This window comes from Strigops habroptila, chromosome 2 (genome assembly GCF_004027225.2).
Source record: "Strigops habroptila isolate Jane chromosome 2, bStrHab1.2.pri, whole genome shotgun sequence".
Lineage (NCBI taxonomy): Eukaryota > Metazoa > Chordata > Aves > Psittaciformes > Psittacidae > Strigops > Strigops habroptila.
In genome coordinates this window covers 45,097,991-45,123,798 of record NC_044278.2, presented here as the reverse complement: position 1 = coordinate 45,123,798, position 25,808 = coordinate 45,097,991, and the positions used below count along the sequence as shown (strand labels likewise).

Below are 25,808 nucleotides of genomic sequence, written 5' to 3'. Positions count from 1 at the left end.
TCGTGTGAAAAATATCTTGATGGCTTCATTTTATTTTTTTTTTTTTTTTCCAGGACCACAAATTAATCACAGAATCTGGCAGTTTGTGCTTTCTACCTGAAAGACAGATAGGTATTTAATATTGTTTGGCACTATATATATGGTATTGCTCCATATTGTTAATGCTTCTGAGAAGGAAGAGAAATACTCAGAATTGCTTACAGGACTAAGATGCAGTTTCTTTAAGATTATAAGTGAATAGCTGGAATTCTTTTGTTCTAAGTTTCTGAAGGTGTATGAAGATTGCAGTTGAATGAATGTTGTCCTCACGTGTAAGAATTACTTCAGTAGTGGCATGAAGAATTGTTTCACCTTGCCTGAATAAGATATGTAAAGGACTAGGACATGATAACTACTTCTGCCCCCACACACCTTTTTTAAAACTACCTATTATTTGTTGTCAGGTCTTCTAAACAAAATGTTTCTGAACACAGACTTTTTTTTTTTATGATGAATGTAATCAGTCTACAGCAAAGACATTTACATTTGTTGACTGACTTTAGAGGCAAGGCAACTAGAATACATTAGGAAAAGGATAAAGTGCTTGATATAAAGCAGGTGGGTCTATGTTTCTTGGAGCAGCTTTCCTTATTGTTGCAGTCACCAGTCATGTTGATAAACCTTCATGGAAATGGGTCAGGTATTCTAATCTCAAAACTTCCTGACTGTGTAGAAGTGCCATTCTGAAGAAGCAATAATTTTCTTTCCCTGCATGAAAGCAGTCATGTTGAGCAATGGGCAATGGAAAATAGAAGCCCTTGGGATAAGGAAGATTGTGGGCACCACCTTAAGAGGAGAGACTAGTGCATGCTGCTGCATTGCCTCTACATCATTGTAGAAATGTGTTGTAATTAATCAGCTATGTTTTGGAAGTGAGGCATTTTCTGTATCTTCTGTTTCATTTGTGTATCCTCCAGCTGAGAGCTGCTGTAGCTACAGGTTTGGTTAACACTTTCTGCCCAGAGTCCACTGTACTGTTGATACTCTGATACTGAAACTTATTTAAGGGAGGATGGGGGAGGGTGTGGAAGCTTTGCTTTCAGTATCAACTACCTGTAGAAACTCTCCTGATTTCTGGTCATACTGGCCTTCCTGTAGTCCAGATGGAGCTGCTTTGTCTTTGCTACATGCTGGTTCCACAGAATTTTTCCTCTTTGTACCTGTTGCTCTGTCTGCTGTAGATTTGAGTGACATAGTTGCTGGTCAGCTAGGCTTGATTTGCCTGCCTTATTTCCCGTGGGCCACAGGGAGGCATGAGATTTGTGGCGAAGATCATGAATATACAGGTAAATTCTATGCATTGTAGGGTTACACAGGTAATGTACAATTTCACAGAATACTTGAGGGTGGAAGGGACCACTCGAGGTCATCGAGTCTGACCTCCCAGCTCAAGCAGGGTCATCTAGAGGACATTGTTCAGGATTGTGGCTCTTGAATTACCTCCAGGGAAGGAAGCTCCATAACCTCTCTGGGCAATGTATTTTAATGCTCAGTTACCCTCACAGTAAAGAAGTTCTTCCTCATGTTCAAGTGGAACTTCCCGTGTTTGACTTTATGCCCATTGCTTTGTGGCCCATTGCCTGGCAGACTGAGAAAGAATCTAGCCCCATCCTCTTGACACCCTCCCTTCAGATACTTATACACATTGATCAGATCCCCCCCTTGAGTCTTCTCTAGGCTGAAGTGGCCCAGCTCCCTCAACCATTCCCCATATGAGAGATGCTCCAGACTCTTAATCATTCTGGTAGCCCTTTGCTGGACTTGCTGCAGGAGCTCCATGTCTCTCTTGTACTAGGGAGCCCAGGACGGACACAGCATTCCAGGTGCGGCCTCAGCAGGGCTCAGTAGAGAGGGAGGATTAGCTGCCTCGACCTGATGGCAGTGCTCTTGCTAATGTAGCACAGGATACCACTGGCCTTCTTGGCCACAAGGGCACACTGCTGCTGGCCCATGGACAACTTGTACACTAGGAACCTAGGTCCTTGTCCACAGAGCTACTTTGCAGCAGGTCAGCCCCCATCCTGTCCTGGCGCCTGGGGTTATTCCTCTGTAGGTGCAGGACCGTCTACCTGCCTCTGCTGAATTTCAGAAGGTTCCTCTCTGCCCATCCCTCCAGCCTGTCTAGATCCTCCTGAATGACAGCACAGCACTCCTCCCAGTTTTGTATTGTCAGCAAACTTGTGTCACTTCCTCTAGTTAGGGATAGAAAGATGATTGTAGGGCATTTGCCAGACTATACATTACCCTGGTTAGGGAAATTGCCAGAGAGGATCCTGTTCTTGCCTGCTTCGTTATAGTTGCACTTTTCCTGACTCTGTTAACTCCCTCCCAGAGTAGGCAGAATACTAAATAATTGTCAACAAAAAAGTTTATGCCTGTGAGGCAATTAAATAATTCAACACATGCGAATAACTCATGTTAGCCTGCAATGAACTTCAGTCAATGAACATCACTGAATTATTTTGCTAAAAGCTGCTCCTAAATTAAGTTCATGAGTAGTCCTCTTGTTTGCTTCTATGCAGCTAATTAAAACGGGCCAAGAACTGTTCTGTGAGCCTAAGCAGTGTATCTCAGCTCACAGCCCAATCAGCTAAACTCCTTTTTGCAGGGCAGCTATCCCCCAACTAGCTTTTTGGCTTCATTTACTACTGTGAACATAGCTACTGACCATGTGGCAATTGATCGGTGTTTCTGAACAGACCCTCAATTTGGCAAAGTCTTTCCTAATCTGATGACAGCCAAATCCAAACCCTGCTGAACTGTTTCTTCTGGATTAGATGGGAGTACTGGCCAAAAGGAAGACTTTTATGACCTGTGGATTTCAGCTTCTTTCCCACCTCTTGGTCTTTTAAGAAATTGGAACACAGGAACACAACAGGATTTGGAGTGAAGTGTTTGTGTAAGAGTAAAGAACCAGACCACTATTACAGTCATGCAGCCCTGATTCATTCCTGGAGCTTAGTCCATGCTGTGCCCTGACCAGGGTAGAGATCCTGTGGAAAATACGGCATGTGTTCATATAGTTAGTGTGTCATTATGCATGTGTGCTGGCTGAATTTACATTTTATTTCCTAGCTTTAGTGGTTCATGGTGTGGTTCCTTCCATTAATTTGTTTAATCAGGAATAAATTCCACTTCCTGCCCTACCCTCCCAAAACCACCAGATCTAGCACTAATGGCTATAATACAGTTATTCTGAAACCAGGGTTTTTTTTCCTGATGTAATATGTTTAACTGGAAAAAATTTGGTACTGGAGATTTGCCATTCAGTGTTTCTGCACAGCATCTTACTGGGAGCTGATGTTTGGTTTGATCTGAATACCAATTCTGCCATTAGGATTTGTAGACTGATTTGTTTCAAGTGCATTAAACGTTTCTTGTTTATGGAAGTAAGATCTCATATCCAAATTAATGTCTTGTCATATGCTTGAGTGTAAATAGTGGAGTTCTCGGACGTGCTCAGTACTGGTTTATAACTATTTCTGTTGAAGCTGGATGCTATAGGAAGAGTTGAGTACTGCATAATTTCATGGATCCTGCCAACTAAGTAACAGCAAGCTGTTGAAACCTCAGTGCCTGTGTTTAAAAGTTACTGCATTTAGATGCTAAAGTGAAACTGGGTTTAAATTAGCCAGTGGTACAATTCAGATAATGCTACATGTGATACAGGCACTACAGCTGTCACCTGATATGCAGAGGGGTGTCTAGTCTTACCTATTTCTCTTTCTGCGTATGCTGATGATAGATTATGTACCTGTGAATCTTGAAGATGATGTTGAAGGAGTGATTATTGACAATGGAGAAGATGGACTCTCCACACAAAACTGTGTGTCAATGGAACAAAACCCTGAAGTAAACAGTGGTGTTCACCATGTGGCTCAACTTGCCTATGGTAATTACTGTTCATTTTTATTGTGATCTAATAGTTAATGGCTAGTTTTAATGCCGTATTGACAGTGCTGTTGTCTTGAATGCTTTCTGTATTACCCATATTGTTAAAATGTGTTTTGTTAGAAAGCTACCTTATAGAAACAGATTGGAAATGCATTTAAAAAGAGGGACCTTTTCATTACGACTTTAGAGGTCTTTCTTAATAGTGAACCCACTGAAATATTACATTTTTTAAAGACTTTTTTTTTTTTAATGTAATTATAAATAAATATACCTAGGAATGAATTAGCAAGCAATTTGGAAAATAAATGTCATGGAAGAACCTAACCTGGAAAATGAGGTTTGTAGGTAAACTGGCCAGTGCAATTTAGTGGAGCACTGGGGTACTGATGTGCAGTGGTAGTAAGATGGTTGTTTAAGGTGATAAATTACTAGCTGTAAGTAGCTTTTGGTGTTTGTCTTTAATTCACTGCATTTATTTTAACATGCAAGATCAAAGTCTCTCAGAAGTCTTACCCAATTCTCCATTGACCCAGACAAAAATTAATCGTAGCTGTTATGAGCTTTCAGCAAGTACGTCCAGTAGCAGTATTACCAAGTTCACAAGGAAAATGACTGTAACTAAGTGATGGCACTTACTGGCCTTTTTATTTGGCCAGTTGATTTTGTAAAGAATCTCATCAGTATTTCTCTTCAGCAGAGTCAAGTTACATTTCAGTTTCCTGGTGGTGTTAGGTGCTTCTGAGAACTTTTAATCTTTTTTGGTCTTCTACTTGACAGTAGAGCATACTATAATTTTTTGTATATTTATGTCTGAAAACATATTTGGGGGAGGAGGATGGTTTGGATGGTTTACTTTGGGTTTTGTCTCTGTTTTAAAAAAAAATAATAAAAAAAATCCCACCCAAGAAACTATCATTGACAGTTGCTAGCCTTGGCTTCAGGGCAGGATTGATTATTTCTTTATCAACAGAAGAATCATGAGTGGGTATGATTGTTTTTTAAAAGGTAAAAGATGGTTTTGTCATCTTTGGGCTTATAGCTCCTGTTGTTGTTGATCGTTAGCATTTGGTATTGTCTAGTTAAAATTGAGTATAGTGGGATATATGACTAAAGCATGGCATAAGTTTATCTTGAATATAACTGTTTAACTTAACTCTTTGAACAGCATTTCTCTCTTACTGTTTTATTCAGCCATCTTAGGCTAGTGTCTTGTCAAGCAGTACCTTTTCTTCAGATCTGGTTCTGTCTGTCCAAACTGTTTTCTTTGACTTCTGTCTCATATCTACTTGCCTGAATACTTGCCTGGATACTGAGCTGGCAGAACAAGCCAGCTGCAGAACACTTCCATTGTGTTTTTATTCAGCCATTTATGCCCACAAGCTCAGTATCACTTTTGCTGGCACTCTTCTTTTAGGTCATATTTGTGCCTAAATCTAAATTTGGGAAGCTAATCAGAAATATGGTTAGTTTAACATAATATGTTTAAAATATAATTAAACCAGGGAGCTAATGTTTCTTCAGGTGAAGTAGCATTCTGGTTTGTCTGCAGAAAGTGTCAAGTTTGAGGGACTACATTGTGCCTGTGAGTTAATCCTACTGTCCTGCACCCCGTCTACTTTCAATGTGTCCTCTTGCCTTTATTGCTCGTGGTCCCTCAGGGTGCTACCATCTCCCAGGCTCAGTTCTGGGAGTGCTTAGTGCTGAGTGCTAGGTCTGTGTGGCGAAGACAGGGGGATGAGGTGATCTGGGAAACTCTGGAGCTGGGTGGGAGGGTAGGTAGGTTTTAATCTTCACCTAAGAGAACAAATATTAAGTTTAATATTGCCTGCATATGTATTTTTATTGCTCAGTTATTGATTGTGATTTCAAAATGATGTTAACTACACTAATCTAAAACTACTACAGATCTTGCCTAGGTAGCATCTGTCAGCTCCTCCACAACATTTGTCTGGGCTCTTAATGCAAAGAAATTTTTATTTATTTATTTATTTATAAGTGAATTTGAATGTATTACTACTTTTTTGTCCTGCCCCTGGCCCTTCCTCTTCTAGTGCCTAAAAGTAAAGTGCTTGTCTTTGCTTTCCAGTATTTCTCTTAGCTTGTCCTTGTCCCATTGGATTTGTTTTCTCTTCTTCACTTCTGAAATATTAGTTCTACTTTCCAGTTGGGCCACAAAATTAGTTCCATTATTTTGCAAAAGCATTAAGAAGTACCCTTGTAACTTCTTCTCATGCAGCCCCTTTTACTTGGAAACAATTTACTGTAGGTATCCACAAAACTCCCCCACCATACCTTTTCTTCTTAGCTTAAGCTCCAGAAAGCATTTTCACAGCAGATAGGGTGGTAGAAACTTGGTGTTGCCTTTTCATGCCAGCTAATTTTTTTTCCTTAGTTCTTTGAAACCTTCCAAGGTCTTGTTTAGCTTCTTAAGCTTTACTTGTCCTTTAATATCTTCTCATATCTTTATCTTATCTATATAGCATTTGGCCTGTCTGTAGCTAAAATACATAGAACTCAAGGGGAAGTAATTACTTTTTTTTTTTTTCTTCCTCTTCCCCTCGTAAGTTTTTATTTCTTTTAAAAAAGAGCTGCCATAGCCCTTTCAGGAAAGTTTGAGGTAGAAACCTGTAAATGGTGGACAGGCAGATTTGGCAGTAGAGGCACAGACAGGTCTGGGCTTCAGGAGAATTAGGACAGAGCTTTTTAACTGTGTGCCAGGCGCACATGTAAGAGGTGGAGGCATTTTGTGTACCACTTGTGGATAGCTCAGGTTTGGTAGTCCCTGACCTATGCTGACTCAACAGAGGAGATACCTGGAGAAGATCTCTTTTTGTTGCACAGTGTTTCAGTGACAAAGCTGGGAGAGACCCTGTAAGTGAAGGGAATGGGCAGCTGAGGACTAAACAAATGGGAACTGTGTTTTACGTGGTGGGTGTATCACCTGAATTTCAGTTAACTGGTCTTGTTGGGGTTCTGAATGTTGTGACTTTGTAAAATTGGACATGGAAATGAAAACAGAGAATCAGCAGTGAAAAGCAAGGCAAATGAAATGAAGGCTGGAGAGAGTTTGGAAGAAAGAATATTAAATTGAATGTATGATTTCAGCTCTAAATAAATTGGATTAGTAAGTGCTTAATAATTTGCTAGTAAACAAATTTCAAGTAACTATGCAGTTTGAAGGTTAAAAAGAAAAAAAGATGACTGCATGCTTTTTTTGTAGTGAAATGTTTAATGTAGTGGGAAACCTTCTGATATGCTTTGCTTTCTCTCCATTTTTTCAGGAAGCCAAGGCTTATCAGTGCTAGCCGAACGCTTAACATCACATATGAGCCATTCTGCAAGTATGCAGAGAGGAAATGGTCACAGCCCTGAAAAAATGAATTTTGTGTTTTCACGTAATAAAAGAAAACGACTTGCCCCTACTCTAGTGGGACAGAATGTGGTATGTTTCCCCAAACAGTAGCCCTTTGTTTCGAGGCTGGTTTCAATCTCATTGGACATGTAATTTTCCCTTTACTTTGTATGCTCATCTGATGATATCCCAGTGAAGAAGTGGGGGTAGGATATCCATGAAGTGCATGGAAGCTTCTAGCAAGAGTAAAACCTTGTTTTGCTGGATACTGTACGTATATAACAACAGCTAGTCTACAGCAGAGAGTAACTCGTACTGATTTCTCATGTAGATGGTCTCGTTTTTCTCAGTAAAAATCTCTTTGTGCAATTTATGATGAGTTGAAACTTTATGTTGAGTAAGGGTTTGCCTCCATGTGTCCAAAGATAGACTACACAGTTGTAACTTGAGGCAATCTGAAGCTTAGTTCACATCACTAAAATATAATTCTAAAATTCCCAAAGTCAGGGTGGCTCTTAAATTTTGCTTGTTATAAAACAAATTAAAACAACATCCCCATATCACCAGCCTTCCATTTTAAAAATAAGACCTGATTAAATATGACTTAGTTAAAAACCACACAAACAAACAAACAAAAAACCCACAACAAGAAGACTTGAAATCGGTGATGTATGATGGAGAGGAACTGCTCCCATCCAGTAAAAGAAAAATGTCAGAATTGTCCAGGTGGTGGCACTGTTGATTCCTGTCTAAAAGCAGTTTTCAGGCAATAAAAAAATTACGTCTTTAACACATTTTTACAGTTTCTGCATAGAAGTTATACCCGTTGAAATAAATACACTTTTTCTTTTCAAATTGTTTTATTTAAATTAGTGTAACCATCTACAAGGAATCTCATAATTACATAAGACTGGCCATGTAGAACATACATAGGCAAGAAAGTTCTGGCTTTAGAATAACCAAATAGAAAAACATACTATTACATAGATTTGCAAGAGGTTAATGTTATGTTATGACCTAACCACAGGCACGTAAATGAGATGACTGTGTTAAGTCTCACTTTCTTGGGCCCTTTTGTAACCAGGGAGGGAATAGAGCTACAACTGAAAGTGTCCAAGTTGGATTGCTAGCAGGTTCTCTCTGGAGTTTATATTTTGAATTCTTTCATTGTTCAAAACATTGAAAGTTCTTTATGTTATTTCCCAGATGAGAACAAAGGAAGGAGAATATGAAGATAGTAACAGTGTCATTTATGAGTATGAACCAGACTATGAATGTGTAAGTTAATTTTGACTGATTTTGAAAAGCTGCTTTGGGGATGCATGTTTTGGGGTAGACTTAAATAATGTGTGAGGTTTGAAGGGTTTTAATGGCTTAATGTGATATCCTAAGACTGTATATGCTACTAGCTTACACTCTCTTTTTTTATTATTTTAATGAAAAAGGGGAGCATTGTATCTGAAGCTTCCTACACTGGAGATCAGCAGAAAACTCTAATGGAGGTCCTCAGTTATTGCCAGGTATTTTTCTTTTTTTTCTTTATCTCCAAAATGGCATTTAAACCATTTTAGTTGAATTTCAGGAAGATTTGCATTCTATAGTTGATAACCTATGACTTCATTCTTTCTGGTTGTTCATTTGTTAGCTGCCTGCTCAGTATTTTCAATGAAAATAATAATCTACTTCGTATTTTCTGAACTTATCACATCATAGCTGGCAAGAATTCTGTTCAAATATTAAGCTTCAATACAAATTGTAAAGTCTAGTGATTATTGGAAGGACTTCATGGTAATGGGAAAGATCTGACTGTCATAGACACCCAGCTTTTGAAAGTACACAAGGCTTGCCAAAAGCGTGCCAAAATCCTGGTAGTGGTGTTTTGGTGAGTTATTTGCTTTTGACTTCTGAAGCAATAGTTGGCAAGATTGAAAATAACTGCACTGAAAATTAAAAGCATCCCATATTTATTCAGGTGAGCAATTATGTTACTCTGGAGTCATAGTACTCTATAAAGTGAAAGATACTTAGACCAAGCTTTAGGGAGAATAATTTGTGAGTGGCTTTTAGCCAAGTATTAATGTCTTGCAAGTCTCCTTAAGCAGATGGTGTGACTTATATTATTGCCGCTAGTCTGGGAATGTGTGCTGCAGCAAGTAGCACTAATGAGAAGCTGTCGCCTCTTTTGATGCCTGCTAGTCCCTTTCCATCTCCTTCACCCCACTGTTATGCCCTCCTCCCAGTAAATCTGCCCTGTGGCTACATGAAGCCTTTTAATAATGCCTGTACTGTTCACACCAATTTAAGGTCTTTTAGTGCTGCTTTGAGATATTTATAATTTTTGGGAACATTGATAGATTCTTTTGTCTGAGGATAATTTTTTTTTGAAAAAGATAGCTGTGGTATTGAAACCTAACTGTTGGTTTTGATAGAATTTCAAATTATTTTAAATTTTACCTACTACATATTCACCTAGCATTTTCTTTTCATATCCATATGTATGTTTAAAAATTTATCTAGTTATGTTGTAGATCAACAAAAGATACGCTTTGCTTAGTTGAAGACACATTTCCTCTTTGTAACTCATATGTTTATAATGTCCTTGTGTGTTTTTTGCGGAAATAGCTGATGACATGTATCTGATAGGTATTTTCAAGTTGTCGGTGTCCTTTCAGTATTAGAGTAATAATCTGTTATCTAATTCCTTTATACTGTTATGGCATATAATGTGTGTCTAAATTGCTGTGTAAGCATCGTGTTTGAGTTGCTAAATCCTGGAAACATTGAAGAAGGAACTTTCTGTATCACACAATAACGTATAATAATAACTGATGGACTTTGAATGCTTTGTCTTATCTGTTTTTTATGTCTGAAAATTTGGGCCTTCACAGTAATGCTTTTTAAAACTGTGTGTCTGATTGCTTCAGTAAGGCAACGTGAATTCTTAACATCTGAAAGAAAACTTCACCTTGGGGATTGACTGAAGATCAGACACTTTAAATAAAATAAGTAGTTTTTTACATACTTCAATTATTTCAATTATTATTGAAATAAATAATCAAATTTTTATTTTTGATTCTGTGATTATGATAAACGTGTATGCAGTTGATTTCAATGCCATGTTTGTTCTGAAAGGCATTGCTGAGTTGATTTCTTTATACACCATTTACATCTCATTTTCACAGAATCGCAAGATGGTTGAGGTTGGAAGGGACCTCTGCAGACTATCTTGTCCAAACCCCATACTCAAGCAGGGCCACCTAGAGATGATTACCCAGAACCATGTTCTCATGGCTTTTGAATATCTCCAAGAAGGGAGTCTCCACAACCTCCCTGGGCAACCTGTGACAGGGCTCGGTCACCCTCACAGTGAAAAAGTATTTCCTGATGTTCAGAGGGAACCTGGAACCTCCTGTGTTTCAGTTTGTGCCCATTGCCTCTGGTCCTGCCACAGGGGACCGCTGAAAGAAAGGATCCTGGCTCCATCCTCTTTGCACTCTTCCTTTGTGTGTTTCTATATGTTGATGAGATCCCCCTGAGCTTTCTCTTTTCCAGTCTGAACAGTCCTGGCTCTCTCAACCTCTCCTCACAGGAGAGGTGGTCCAGCCCATCATCTTTGTGGACTTTGTTCAGTATGTGCACGTCTCTGTTGTATTGAGTAGCTCAGGCCTGGACCCAGCACTCCAGCCATGGCCTCACCGGTGCTGAGAAGAGGGAAATGATCGCTTCCCTTGACCTGCTGGCAATAGTTTGCCTAATGCAGCCCAGGGTATCATTACTTGCCTTTGTGGCAAGGGCGCTCGTATCCAACTTGGTAACCACCAGGAGATCTCAGGTCCTTTTCTGCCAAGCTGCTTTCCAGCTGGATGGTCCCCAGCATGTCCTGGTGTCTGGGGTTGTTTCTCCCTAGGTGCTAGGCTTTGCACTTCCCCATGTTGACCTTCATGCTGTTTCTGTCAGCCCATTTCTCCTGCCTGTTGACATCTATCTGGATGGCAGCATAACCCCCGGTGTATGAGCCGCTCTTGTGGGACTGGTGTCATCTGTAAACTTGCTGAGGGTATGCTCTGCCCATCATACAGATCATTCATGAAGATGTTAAACAGAATCAGACCCAGTATTGATCCCTGGGGTACTCTGGTAGTTTCTGGCCCTCATCTAGACTTTATGCTGCTGATGACCACTTTCTGGGCCTGTCTGTCTGTCCAGTTTCCAATCCACCTCACTGGCCTGAGGGCCAATCTTGCTCATAAAGAGTGAGGCAAAGATAGCACTGGATCCCTCATTCTTTTCTGTGTCCTCTGTCACCAGGTCCCCTGCCTTATATAGCAGCAGGCCCACATTTTTCCTAGCCTTTCTTTTGTCACCTGTGTACTTACGGAAGTCCTTCTTGGTGTCTTTGACATTATTGGACACATGCAATTCCAGTTGGGATTTTTACTTTACAGATAGTATTTTTCTAAATCTACTTCCCATTGGTGATAGAGAAATCCATGCTTCAGTTTTCTGCCTAGAAGCCTTCTACCTGTGTACTTGGAAGCTTATTGTGACTTAATAACATATCATAGCTGACTTGCCTTAGAACTTGTCAGTAGCTTTTCAATGTAAAATAAAATGTACCAAATAGGTACAAATAAAACATCTGCTGGAAACAGGAAGAGCAACATTTAAGTGTCAACCACATTAAAGTCGCAAGAGTAAACTTCTCTGAGAATTCTTTTTACTGTGATATTTACTACTGGTATTTGGATTTTGTATCTAAGTTGATGTTTAATATGATTACAGAATGTATATATTACCTAAAGATCTTTTCCCACTTTTTGGAAGGAATTTTGCTCTTAATTCCACTTCCTTGATTTATTCAGATTTAAATTGGGTTCTTGTGAAACAATACTGTCCTAATTCTTGTGCTTTTTGTCAGGCCATGTATGATGCAATTCAGAACTTGGATAAAAAATTCGACCTGCTTCATCGGAAGGTCTCAGAAATGCAGCATACTCGTGTAAAGCCACTGTTGCTCAAACCTGTAAGTGTTAAAGACTTAAGGCCTTTTTTTTTTCATTTTCATTCTCTCACTTACTCTGATGCTTATTAAAAAAAAAAAAAAAATCCTCTCACTAAGATTAAAATTAGTAGCAAAGTAGTAGACTTAAAATCCATTTCAATTAAATTATTCTAGATTTCTTGCTGTATGCCAGCTTCAGTCTCCTGTGTTGTTATTGACTAGTGGTCACTGAATGGCACCCATCAGATTCAGGATGCCATAAAATTCTATTTGTATTGGAGTGAACAGAAAAGAATTGTGTAGGTTACATCTTAAACGTGGGTAAATTGATGGTGTTGCTGTATGAGCTGTGGTGTACTGTCTTGGTTTCTGTCGTTAGAAGAGAGTTTATGCATCACTCACACAGACTGGTTCAATTGACGAACTGATTTTTAGATCTCAACAGTATGGTGCCGTATTCATTATGGTATAGAATTGTATACTTTTAATAAGATGCTTTTTTTTCTTTTCCTCTCCAATTTTTTAAGAAGATTTGATGTTAAATATACACTATCCATTTTGTTCCTATATGGTCAATCCATTTTTAACTAAGGAGACATAATATCAGTACTTATAACTATGCTCTTTCAAAGGAAAACATAACAGGTGATTTTTGAAGACGGTCATAAAATCCATAATGACCTTTCTTCATCAACGATATTGCAAAGCTTTTAATGTGGCAGAGGTGATTCTGCTGTCAGGAGATGCCAAGACAGCTATATCGCCATTTGCTTTAAGGGTGGGTAAAAGCGATCACACACTTGTGCATGTTATATAAGATGCTAGGTTTTATTTGGAAATGCGTTTTTGTTGACAACTTTAAGCTTGTACTGTCCACACATCCGAAAATATGAGATTCAGGGAACAAACTGGTCTTGTCAGCTACACTTGGACCCTGTGACATCTGTGCTCTTACCCTCCCCTCTGATCATGTGAGATGGCAGCTGTTTTAATGTTCAGATTGAAAGTGTCCTGAACTGCTGGGGTTTTTTTTGAGGAAGACTTTGCTTTTATCACTATAAGGTGTAAGGGGGAAGCCAGCAAATGCAGCCTGCCAACCATTTTCTTAGGTTCTTCTAGCAGTTTATCTTTAAAACCATCAGGAATGCTGTAGATTTTTTATTTTTTTTTTTTTTTAATATAGCTATATCATTTTTGTATGTGTGATGGGCTAAGGATATAAATAAGGAAAGGCTGGTGGTAAAGGTGGTTTTTTTTGGTTTGGTTTGATTTGAACTTTTTTATTAGATCAACTCCAGTAGCTGGAGAAATGGACAAACTTTCTGGCACGTAAGCCTTTCTTTAGGTTGGATTTTTAATGGCTACCAGGGTGGAATATAATCAGATTTCTGTAAACAAAAAATGCAAACAAAACAAAAAGTAGAACAAAAGAAACAACAAAACTAAAGCCGTGCGTGCCAGCTACATTTGATAGCTCCTGCTCCATGACTTGTATTTTGAACTTTAGGGTGCATATGTTTCTTAGTAAAAGTACTCCAAGTGTTGGAAAGCATAGCCCCTTTGTCTTAGTCTCTTTGGAGTCTTCCATTGTAGATGAGATCTGAATGTTTAATAATTTGAGCTAGCAAGTAAAGAATGAAGAGGCAGCCAGTAGAGAAAGTGAATTGTTTCCCTTCTTGTTTAAAGGGAAGCTAACATGGCAGTGAGACATCCCTTGAGAATTCAGCAGACTGAGTCAATGGCTGACAAATTTTAAATGTTATTTTGCCTGTTCTTTTTTTCATCAAGTTCTTTTTAAGAGCCTTTACAAAGCTGCCTTTCTCATTATATCTTTCCCTGGCTTTTTAGAAAGCAATTGTGCCAGCACCCTAGGTGGAAGCAACTTGAGAAATGTTGAAGCTGACCAGATAAGCTCTTAGTGTTGGTACTACAAGCCGAGAATAAAAGAAAATAAAAGGAAGGCTAAAAAGTTATAGTACTAGCTTCATGACAATGAGTACTGCAATTAAGAGTCTGTTGCCAATAGCATAATTACTAAAACGTAGTCTTCCTAGTTTGCAAAAGAAAAAAAATTACCAAATGTGTCTAACATAACCTTTAAATTGTTTTCTGAATCACATTTGCAGAAACCAGTTGGATTTACATACAGAAGTTCCAGTCATCTGCCCCAAGGGAAAATAAGAGTACAAAAATCCATGGAAAGGGAACCAAGTCTTCATCTTTCTTCACCCGGACAGGGAAGGCAGAGCCCAGTCATAAGGGTTGCTTTACAAAACGGCCATGTTCACGTCAATTCCACAATAAAACACGTTCAACAGAGCCTTCAGCTTGAATCACAGCAGCCTGTTCATAGGCAGAGCCCACCACTTCCCACTATAGTTTCTGCACATTCATTGCATTCATCATGCACAACAAATAAAAGGATGCCTGACCTTTCTCCACAATCAAATTTTGTAGCAAGTGTTGTGGAGAGTACTGTCCATGTTGCGTCTTCACCAATGGCATCGTCATTGATGCCAGCACCATCTGAGACCAGTCTGGGAAATAATGTGGTGGTGGTGAATTACAGAAATGCACCTGGGAGTGTGAACATTAGTAATGAATTGCCATCATCTTCAGTCTCCATCAGTCCTAGTTTTGGTGAGTTCCTTTGTAATGAATACACAGAAACAAAGGCTAAAAAACTGCTGCTTGTATAAAAAAAAAAAATGCCTAAAGAAATCTGTATCATCATTTAGCAAAAGTAAAGGAGCAGAACTGGGTGCCTTACAAGCATTTCTGTAATGGAATACTGTTTAAAATGCTTGAAGCAAAGGTCAGGGGAATGTTTAATATACCAGGGATCACTTAAAAATCTCTGCAGTGTATATACAGTTGTATAGACTACCACAAGCTACAGTACATCGTTTGGATTCTTTTAAGACTAGGCCCTCTTTCTCTCTTGATACACTTGATGTAACGTATTTTTAACCTGTGTATATGTCACAAGTAATGCATGCATGCTATGTGTATGTTTACAAAGACAAAAGAGGTTGCCAGTAAAGGTAAGGCACATGCCTGTTTTGCGTTTAAGAAAGCAACTTGCCTGAGTCGTGTGAAGGAAATACCTGTTTTCTTCTTTTAGAGGATTTTATCTATGCAAAATCCTTTCTACCCTCACATCCTGCAATGTTTGGTCTCTTTAAAAATACTTAATTCCACAGAAAATGAAGAATTCTGTAGATTGTTGCATTATAATAAACAAGCACATATAAAATAGCACCATGTTTTAAAAACTAATGCATTTCTTTCTCAAGTATAAATACCAAGTTATGTAGAAGCTTAAGCTATGAGGCTTTGGTTGCTTTTGGTCTAAAAAATAAGTTCATACAGCTGAAGAGCTGCACAAATAGTAGATAAAATACTTGGATATCTATCTGTGAATTTGTAAACAGCTTGTGATTTGGCAGTACTATATATGGATATGCCATTCTTGATGGGCTATTGTCTTGAAAACATGCACTTCTGTAAAATAGGCCAGTCTGAATGTTTTTAACTCTTACGTGTCTAATGTATTTTCTTGAGTATTATTTCAGTTAGTTGGTGGTTAACATGAATCAGAAAGATACTTTTGTTACCATTCCAATTTAAAGCTGCTTTTGTAAGAGCAAAGATAAGTAATACATAGTAGAATTAGCTGTAGTAGAGAACATTGACCAGAGTACAGCAGAGGTCAAGAGAAAGAGTTTGAAAAAATGTTCTTTTTTTAACAACTTGCATGGGGGTTTTAATTATTATTTTTTCATTAAATGTTCTTGTTTTACAAAAGAATTTGTTGGTGACCCAGTGAGAAATGTAAAAGTTCCTGGCACTTATTTGATGAAAGCTCGGCAAAAGACTAAACCGAAGTATGCAGCACGCTACTTAGTTCGTGTCTTGTTCCCCAAGGAAACGTTGTTGTGCAGCATTATGGGAGTGAGTGCACGAGGGCGCAGAACACTGGATCCAAACAAAATTGCTGCAGTAAGAGGTATGCTGCTACCTTTTGAAATGCAGAGCTTTACTTGTTCAATACTTAACGAAGTTTTTAATTTACAAGAGTCCTTCTCTGTATGTTTGTGCTAATCATTATCTAGCAACTGGTGAACTGATAAAGACAGTAGTGGATGTGCTCCACTCCGCTGTGTCTTTTGGTTTTGAAATTGCTGCTTCGTAATTCTCAATATTCATTTTTCTTCAGTGTGGATAAACCAGTTCTGATTTCTCCTAGTTTTGTGTATTTCATGTTCATCAGTCATGCTGACAGTTTCTAAATTTTTCATTGCAACTTATTCTGTGTTTGTGTGGCATGGGTTTTATCGTGGGTTTCTGGCCATGGTATACTTCAGATTAATATTAACTGGTGAGTCTTAAATACTCTTTCTGTTAAGTTCAGTTCACTTCTCTTGTTTGAGAAATGGGAAAGATGGGAGGGCAATTTTTAATTTTTTTTTTCCCAGTGTCAAGCCCTTTCTTTAAACATATGTGTGAATCCATACATCTCCTTCTTCCTGTTTAAAAGGTCAGAGATTATTTAAGCTGTGTGAAGTAATTGCGCCATCAGCATTACCTTGTCTTGGGTTTTTTTGGTGTTTTTTTTAGTAGGGGGTGGGGGTGTTGGTGCTTTGTTTTTTTAAGTTAGTATGAAAAATCACACCTTTCCTCTAATTCTGCCAGAAAATGCTTAATAATAAAAGCATTATTCACAATACCTCAAAAAAATATCGCTGCACATATTAAATTCATAGTGCTGCTTAGCTTCAAAACATGAGTTTACTATCTCTCTGTAGTTGAAGCTGGGAAACTAAAGCTTCTAAACAAAGAACAGTAAACATGAAGCATTTCTTTCTAAATTTCTCTCTTTCTAAATTAGATTATTTTTTTTCACAAGGCTTAAAAAATTTTGTTTTGTATGCAGAATTTCTTGCAACTAATTTTCCAAACTATGATTTGAGTGAACATGGAAAAGACTGGAAAACCTGTATCACAAATGTCAATGCTATGATCCGCTGTTTACGCTCTGAAACGAAAATAAACCCAGTAAGTTGTCTCAAGGTGACACTTTATTAAGTACTAAGTTAGTCCTTCTTTCTCAAGTTAATTATTTGAACTTCTCATCATATGAGTCCTCTAATTGGAAATTCCTTGTGTTCTTGCTTTGCATTGCTCAGCATAAGCCTGCTGACTGCAGCATTAGTTCCATATAGGGAATACTGGAAGCATATCCCTTTCTCTTGCTCTGCCTCTTCCCGCTCCTGTGCCCAGTATTCAGTTAAGAGACGTGTATGCATAGGATGCTACAAGGAAAGCACTATAAATGTTGCCCAGAAGTAGTGTCAAATTTGATTGCAAGCTTAAACATGTAGGTACTAGCACTGTTATCACAGGATTTCCTTCAGATATATCCAGCCACGCATTTCAACTTTATATTGTCTGAAACATGACTCCCAAAACACCTCTAACTCCCATTTACCTGTGCTTCTAAAAAGCTTTGTGCAAGTCTCTGAATATTTAGTGTCTGTTTCACCTGTGGTTTTCATGATTGAAACTCAGGAGTAACTATATTGTGAATATCTGGAATCTGATTTATACTAAATGGGAAATGAGCTGGAGCACTATGTAGAAAACTGGTAGGCTTCTCCCAGTGTATGTGCTAACCTCATGTAATGTTTCAGGAGACTGCTGAAGGGAAGGAAAAAGTGGCTGATGCTCCAGATACATCTCATTGTGTAGATTTAAATTGTAATGAAGATAGTGAAGGCAATTCTCAAAACTCTCAGGAGATGACCACAACTGACATGTTGCAGAATTTGGGATTGGATAGATTTCCAGAAGGTTTCCACGCACGTTCGATCAAGAAACCACAGTCTTTGGAACCTATGGGTAAACTAAGAAATGTTCATCTTCTGGATTTGTGTTACATTTTAAATGGTCACTGAGAGGCAGAAGATGCTACTGTAGGTGAAATCGTGTAGTATAGGGACTTGCTGAACTGTGGGACTTTTCTTTTTAAGGCAGTGACTTGGTGTACATATGGTAAGTCTTCATGAGAGCAAACAATGGTTTGCTAATGGTTGGCATCTACTAATGTCCATACGGCATATCCACTCTAAGATTGAAAAGTTCATCTGTAAGATATTCTGTTGAGTTTTGCTGAATAATTATTTTCCAAGAATTATTTCATAGTTGCCCTGGTTTTGGTTGGATGTGGTGGGCTTTTGTTTTTTTGGGGGGCTTCTGGTAGATATTCTACCTGAATGGAGTAAGCTAGCTCAGAATATCTATTGAATGGTATTGCAATTTCAGAAGAAAAGCACACGTTTCTGTAAAACTGACTGTTTAGGACAATAAAAATCTTAAAGCAGCCTTTATACCTTTTTTTTTTTTTTTGCTTAATAAAAATGCACAAGATACAAATACATTGGAAAAAATTCCACGTACAGCATGGGATGCCTCTAGAGAGCTTCAAGGAAAATAAGCTGAGATTAGGTGCCCTTTGAAATAATTTATTTGATTAGAATCACTTTGGGGCTCTATCAGACCTGCTCCTACACCCAAGGTTTGTTAGTCTGATCCCACAGACATGATTTTCTATCCACTTTTTATATACATTTTTTTCCAAATGTTTTTAGTAGAGTCAGGTTGAAGTAGTTAAAAATATTCATCCTGTTTTTCAGTTTTCACTTACAGGATCTAAGCACCATTGAAACAGTGGAACTTTTATTTAATTATATAATTGGAATGGCATCCTCTTTTGAGATGAAAACAATTTAGAAAGTAATTATTAATAATGCAGGTTATATTGCTAACACTGCTGAAAGCATATCGGAAGTGCTGTTATGTTGTTGTAAAATGGAGGGGTTTTTGGCTACTTGGACATTTGTCTGTAACGTTGTATTTTACTATTAGCTGTAGTGTTACAGTTTTACTCTGGTCTTACTGAGCAAGTGCAGTAGTTCTGGGAAGAACTTTTTGTGCCCTAGTTTTACTGTAATACAGCCACTTTGAAGCATGGTTAGTATTGGAGAAGTAAAATCTCTCTACCTCCTCTATCGTTTTTAGAACTTCTTGGGAGTCCATGGCGCAATGTTCAGTTGCCTTTCTCAGTCATTTATGTAGCTAAGGGGAAGTCTCGGCCAGAGTTGTCAGCTCGCTACCTAATTCGTCATATGTTCACTGAAGATGTGCTGGTAAAAAGCAATGTATATGGTAATCTTGAACGTGGCATGAGCCCACTGGACTGCAACAGAATTAATGCTCTCAGAGGTGAGTAAGAAAATCTCTGTTCAAATGATAATGTGGAGAAAATAACCAGAGTGATTAATTTTGTACCCTATGAACAAACCACAGAGCTTCAGAAATAAGTCTGTGTAACTGGTCTGGCAGGGATTAGTGTAAGCAGTGGAACAAGTTGAGAGGAAGTAGATGAAATTATATTAAAGCAATTCAAGGGAGTCTCTGGATCACAAACCTGGTTTGTATGATGAAACTCAGTCTCCCTGGCATCTGCTTGAAAGGGCAGCACAGTGGGAGATGGCAGCAGTCCTAGAGGATTCTGGAGGGTGTTGGGGATAATTTTGTGATAGTGATACAGGGGCTAGGTAGGCCAACCAGAGGTCATGCACAGCAGGTTATAGCACTTTTGACAAAAAGGGTTGAGGTGTGATAATTGGTGGCAGTATTGTCTGTAGAGACTATGAAATAATGGACCTCAAGATCCTGAGTAGAGTTTAAAAGGCCGGAGAGTATAGACCATGTAGTAGCTTAGGAGAGTAGACTTTGGCTTATTCAGGAAACTCATAGGTGGGAGCTCGTGAGAGACAGCTCTGAAGTGGAGAGAAGCTCAGAAAAGTTTGCAGGCTGTTAAGGACAGCATTCTGCAAGCACAAGAGTGTCCATCCTGACGCTTAGGAGAACTGATAGAGTTATGGGGGGGCAAGTTTAGCTAAGCAGGGGATCCATAACTGAGCTCCAGTGTAAAAAAAAGCAGTATAGAGAGCTTAGAAGCAAGGTTAGCTTATGAAGCAGAATTTAGCAACTATTGTGGTTTAACCTGACAGGTATCTGAAACACCACACAGCCTCTTGCTCACCTCATGTGTGTACTCTGCAGTGGGATGGGGGAGAGAATTGATGTGGGAAATTAAAATTTGTGGGTTGAGATAGACAGTAGGACAGAAATAGAAAGGAAGATAATGATGATGATGATAAAAGAATAAAAATATACAAAACAAGTGATGCACAGAGCAGTTGTTCATCCCCTGATGACTGAAGCCCAGCCAGTTCCCGAGCAATAGTCCCCAGCCAGCTTTTCCCCTAGTTTATATACTGAGCATAACATCATATAGCATGGAATATCTGTTCGGGATATCAGCGGATTATCAACATTATTCTCATCCTAAATCCAAGTCACAGCACTGTGCCAGATACTAGGAAGAAAATTATGCTAGCTGAAACCAGGACAGCAACTTTGCCTGGGAGCATTGGAATGGTGTCAGTAAAGCCAAAGCTCAACCAGAGTTGAGACTTGCAAGGAATGTCAGGGGCAGCAAGAAGAGCTTCTACCGCAACATTAATCATAAAAGATTGAGCAAGGAGTACGTTGCCCAAGTGCTGAATGGGGCAGGTAACTTTGACAGCAGAGCCAGATTAGGCAGAGGTGCTCAGTGTCTCCTCTACCTCAGTCTTCACCATGAAGGTCTCTCAGGCCTTTGGGTGGTGGTGGTTGGGTATAGTCAGCATGTTTTTACCTGGGCTGTTTAACATCTTTATCTGTGCCGTAGAGAAAATGGAGAACACGCACCAAGTTTGCATTTGACAGTATTAACAGGTACACAGCCAGGAGATCAAGGGAGAGTTTCCCCTCTGTTTAGCACTCTTGAGTTTGCATTTGGATTACTGTGTCTGATTTTGGGTCCCCTTCTTCAAGAAAGAGATATGGATAAAACTGGAAGGCCGCCAGAAGGGACATGGAACTGGAGCACTTGCCCAGTGAGGAATCTGGGTTTACTTAGTCTAGAAAAGAAGAGGCTCTAAGGGGACCTAGTAGCAGCCTGCCACTATCTCCTCAGCAAACTCTTTCTAGAGTCAAGCTGTTAGCAGCGTTGAATGTGGGAGGTGAGAGACGCAGGTGTAAAAGGAAATGAGAGGTTCAGACTGAATATGAGCAGGCTCCTTTTCCCCATGAGGACACACAGTCCAGCATCGGAGCACGTTGCCCCATGAGGTTGTGCCATCTCTGTCCTTTTTCCACACCTCAGTGAACAAAGCCCTGAGCAATCTGGTCTGACCTTAGCGTTGTCGCTGCTTTGGGCAGAAGCTTGGAGTAGAGACCTCCCAAGGTCCTTCACAGCCTGAATGACTTTGACTGGAAAGGAAAGGATTCAAGTGAAGGATCAGAGGTTGGCTGTCGCTATTCACCTCAGATGCTCCATAGAGAGAAAAGGTCTCAGCAAGTTAGTTAGTTGTTTAGAAGCTGCAGTTGGGAGAAGGATGCTGCCGACTGAACAGGCAGCATTTTGAACTAGACCAGTTTGAGCTCTTTGAATAACAAATTTTTACTGAAGTGTGTCTTTTAAAATAACATGTGGCAGCCTGTTCCACTGCATGAACGTGGACAGTTCACAGTTTCCTTAGCTTATGCGGGTCCAGGTTGTCTTCAGGAAATTGGTGTTATTCACCCTATTTGCAAATGCTATTCCGGAAGCAGAGGGAGGGTATGTTATGGTTGGAGTAGTAGCAGATGTTTTGCCTTCTGCGTTGTTCTGGCTTCAGCAGTAAGACTTCTGGAACACTGATCCATGCTCCCACATGAAAGGGAGTCTTCTGTTAGCCTCATCTGGTCCCTCCTGCAAGGCTGGATAAAGACAGCAGAATTGTGACAAGTAGAATTAGCACAACAGTTACGTAGCAAGTGAGGAGGAATGTGAAGCAGGTTATAGGTAGGAAAGGGTGTATGGGTTATCACACAGAAGACAAATTGGTATTATCTGGTAAGATTTAAGCATGGCCAGCATAAACAGGGGCGGGAGGAGGGGGGAAGATTATCAGATTTTTGGTGGCCATTTGCTCTGTGGCTATAACAGCATCTTAGTACAACATACTTGAAAAGGTTTGGTTATGCAATATTGAAATCTTTCCACCTTTAATTTTATGTGTTCTTGTCATATTTTAATTGTAAAAGTCAGCTTTTTTTCTGTGAGAAATCTAAAGAGAAAATACGTGCATTCTCTAAGTTTTGCTTGGGGGATGTTATTTACTGGGCTGGATCCCAGGTGGTAGGTAGTGTAATAGTGGAGTGCTTTCAACGTTTCCCAACAGCACTGGCTTGATGTACGATTTTACTTCCTCCTGTTTCCTCATGGTATCACTATGGATAGTGATCACTAAGTTAGTAAGGTTGCATATTTGACTAGTTACCCTCAACTGGACAGCAGTCTTAGTCATAGGATTTAGTTTTAGGTAGCACTGTGAGGAGAAGGGAGTTGGACTAGATGATCCGTATGGGTCCCTTCTGACTTGAGGTATCTATGATTCATCACACTTTTTTGCAACATGTATCTCCTAACATATCTTGAAACTGCTTCTCCTCCATGTCTGGAATATAGGGAAGTTGAAAGGGTCATTAAGATCTGGACAGTGCAGCCTAACAGCTCTGAAGGCGTGGCAAGATTGCCTCAGAGGGTACAGCAGTAGTGCTAAATAAAATGTAGCTGGGGCTTGCACTCTCTGGGTTGATATCTGGGCATGGCTTGAGGGATAGAGCATGCCAGAAACCATTCCCAATACGGCAATACGTAAGAGTGGGCTTTCCCAGACTGTGCATATTCCTTCACCACTAGCCTGGGAAGCTTGACCACTTTAAGCATCTCCAGATACACACATGCTTTGTTTCATGGCATCTTGAGCTTAAGAAGCATTCAAAAGATGCAAGTGTGTCTTAGGGCTGCAGGCACACCACGTAGGGTCCAAACCAGATGAGAGACAAAGTCCTCTGTGTTGTGGTTGCAGCCGTGCCGTGTCGCTTGGCTCTGGGGCCAGAGGGCAGTCCCCTGGTCCTGTTTTCTTTAACATTATAACATGGCCTGAATGTAACCCTGCTGACCAGGAAGGGGCCCCACATAGCGTTACTGTAGTCTCTACAATTGGTCAGTTTCTGTGACAGAAAAGGCATAATTTAAAAGCTGTTTCATGGGCCATGTACAATGGTTCTGTAGGCCTGGTATAAGGAATTCCTGTTATGTGCTGTAGCTCTGAGGCCAAGCATTTTATTGAATTCGCTGCTGGGGATGGAAGGGAAGAGAGCCCAGCTGCTGCTTCAGCCAACAGCTTGTGTATCCTTTGTCAGCATAGTTTATTATAGGAGCATCCTGGGAATGAAAGAACCCAAGGTGCTCTCGCTTTCCCCTTTACCCACCCTGGACCAGAGTAAACTGCAAGAGCACAAGTCTTTCTCTCTGTTTATTTTCTTCCTTCAAACCCATGCTTTTCTGGCAAAATAGGTTTTCAGGTTTGGAACTGCAAGTTAAAATATCACCTGTAAACAATGATGCTATATTAGATTTTTACTTGCTAGTATACAAGAGAGCAATGGAAGAACAAAACTGGCATCAACTAGCTATACCTTTCGTTCTGCTAAGGTAAATCTAGATGTTAATCAGAGAAGTGGAAATAGTATTGCATTTGATTTGAAATTATAGCTGAGATTTCCTTTTGGTGCTTATTTAAATCTTTTAGGGGCTTGCTTGAAGAAAACATGTAATTCAGCTGAACTCAGACAATCACTCAATAATTAAAAAATAACTCTGTTTTAAAAACTGCGTGTTTTACTTGTTGAAGGGGAAAAAGGTGCTGTAGTCTTACCTTATTTATCCCTTTACTACCAAACTCAAGTATCTGTTTACTTATCTTGTTGAAGTATGGTAAGGAACAAGCTCTTGCAGTTTTTCTGTCACTGTTCCTCTAAAGCTGTGTTATGTTGAATTACTGTGTTTGATTTTAGTGAATATAGTTGTCAGAGATCTCTGAAGGAGGGGTTGGTCCTGCTGAATAATGGTCATTTTGAAATGGAGCTTGAGATTTCTTTGCCCTGGTTGACCACATGAGAAGCTGAAATTATTCAGCACTTAAAGGGATCAAGCCCACATACATGATTACCTGCTTTCTTTGCGTATTTTGCTTTTATGCTTAGACCTTTTGTTACCCTTTTTCAAATCAAACAGAAAGAAGGGCAGGGAGGGAATATCTGCTCTCTAGCTTTGCTTTTCAAGCCTTATAATATGCCTAGCTTCCTTGTTTTGGTAGCGTGCACTTGTTATGGCTTAGTTACATCAATAAAAGAGTATATAGTTTGCATAAATGATTGATAACTCACTATTATATACTTGTTTATTTTTAGACTTTCTTCAAGAGAATTATCCATCCTTTGATCTAAAGGAAACTGGATATGATTGGAAGGCTTGTGTTGCTGCCATAAACAGCACAATCCGCAGTCTCAGACATGACCATAAAAAGGCTACAGTTGGAATCCGTCGGAAAGCCTTGGCCATGCCACCACTGAGTGCAAAGAGTCCTCCACAGAGTCCCACTTCAGTGAAGCCATTTGAAAGTGACACTATCAATCTCATGGACTGAAGCTCTTTAACATGTGTCTCAAATCCTAGTTTAGTGGTTTTATAAACCCCACGTAGAAGCCTGTTACATCAAGCTGTCCTATTATACTGAGTTGTCAGCTGCACTAAATAGTATTATTTCATGAGACCAAAGTTAGCAGAAGACTTGGGAACTGTAACTCCTTTTGTAAGTAGCATGTGTGCTCCTCAGAAATTGCTTACACTGTTCTCTGTAGCATTTGCAATGTGCTCTCTCCTGAAAGCACTTTTCTTCTCATGATTCATTGACTCTGAAACATTAATCTAGTTAGAAAAGATGCACTGTGCGTCAAGTCAGCAGCAGCAGATGGAAATGTGGAAAGATTGGTCCTCCTTAGAGGAAGACTCATAACCAGCAAGATTATCTCATGTGTGAGGAATGAAATTTGCTTTGACAGTTGGATATTTTAAGCAAAAATATCTAATGCAGAAAGGAAAAAAAAAATACTTCATCTAACTGACTTGTTATGTTGCTCACCTTTTTTGCCTCCTACAGCAGTCTTTGTTGTAGGATAAGGAAAGAGGCAGACAAAAATGTAATTACAGTTGGTAATATTTTCTTTGCTCTGATTTAGCTCTACAAAAGCACAGAAGCAGCATCCAGAACAAACAGTTTGATGTTTGGTTCTGTTTTTTCTTGCTGAAAATTAAAGAGAATACTCCTTCAGGGCCTTGGTCTGCTGTTCACTGGCATATGTCTCATCAACTGCTGTGGATGTCCACAAGATGCAAATCTGTTGCAACTTTCATCTAGAGAATTTGGATCCTAATACCAATTTGAGAAATAATAATTTCTATCAGCTTCAAGTTGGACCTTCAGTTACAGCTGAAGACACATACTGTACTGTTGGTAT

At 39.4% G+C, this 25,808-nt stretch overlaps 1 protein-coding gene across 1 annotated transcript in view; it reads left to right on the top strand.

Annotated features, from left to right (window-relative positions):
- Positions 1-25,394, top strand: part of BEND2 (BEN domain containing 2) — a 29,412-nt gene extending 4,018 nt beyond the window's left edge. Inside the window, exons 2-13 of the mRNA XM_030477139.1 lie at positions 54-111; positions 3,785-3,931; positions 7,215-7,375; positions 8,492-8,563; positions 8,731-8,805; positions 12,204-12,308; positions 14,414-14,927; positions 16,096-16,296; positions 17,224-17,345; positions 17,981-18,188; positions 19,368-19,571; positions 24,702-25,394. Coding sequence (XP_030332999.1) covers positions 3,874-3,931; positions 7,215-7,375; positions 8,492-8,563; positions 8,731-8,805; positions 12,204-12,308; positions 14,414-14,927; positions 16,096-16,296; positions 17,224-17,345; positions 17,981-18,188; positions 19,368-19,571; positions 24,702-24,937 — 1,956 coding nt within the window. The 5' untranslated portion in view covers positions 54-111; positions 3,785-3,873 and the 3' untranslated portion in view covers positions 24,938-25,394. The remainder of the gene's footprint in view (positions 1-53; positions 112-3,784; positions 3,932-7,214; positions 7,376-8,491; positions 8,564-8,730; positions 8,806-12,203; positions 12,309-14,413; positions 14,928-16,095; positions 16,297-17,223; positions 17,346-17,980; positions 18,189-19,367; positions 19,572-24,701) is intronic.
- The last annotated feature ends 414 nt before the right edge of the window (positions 25,395-25,808 follow it).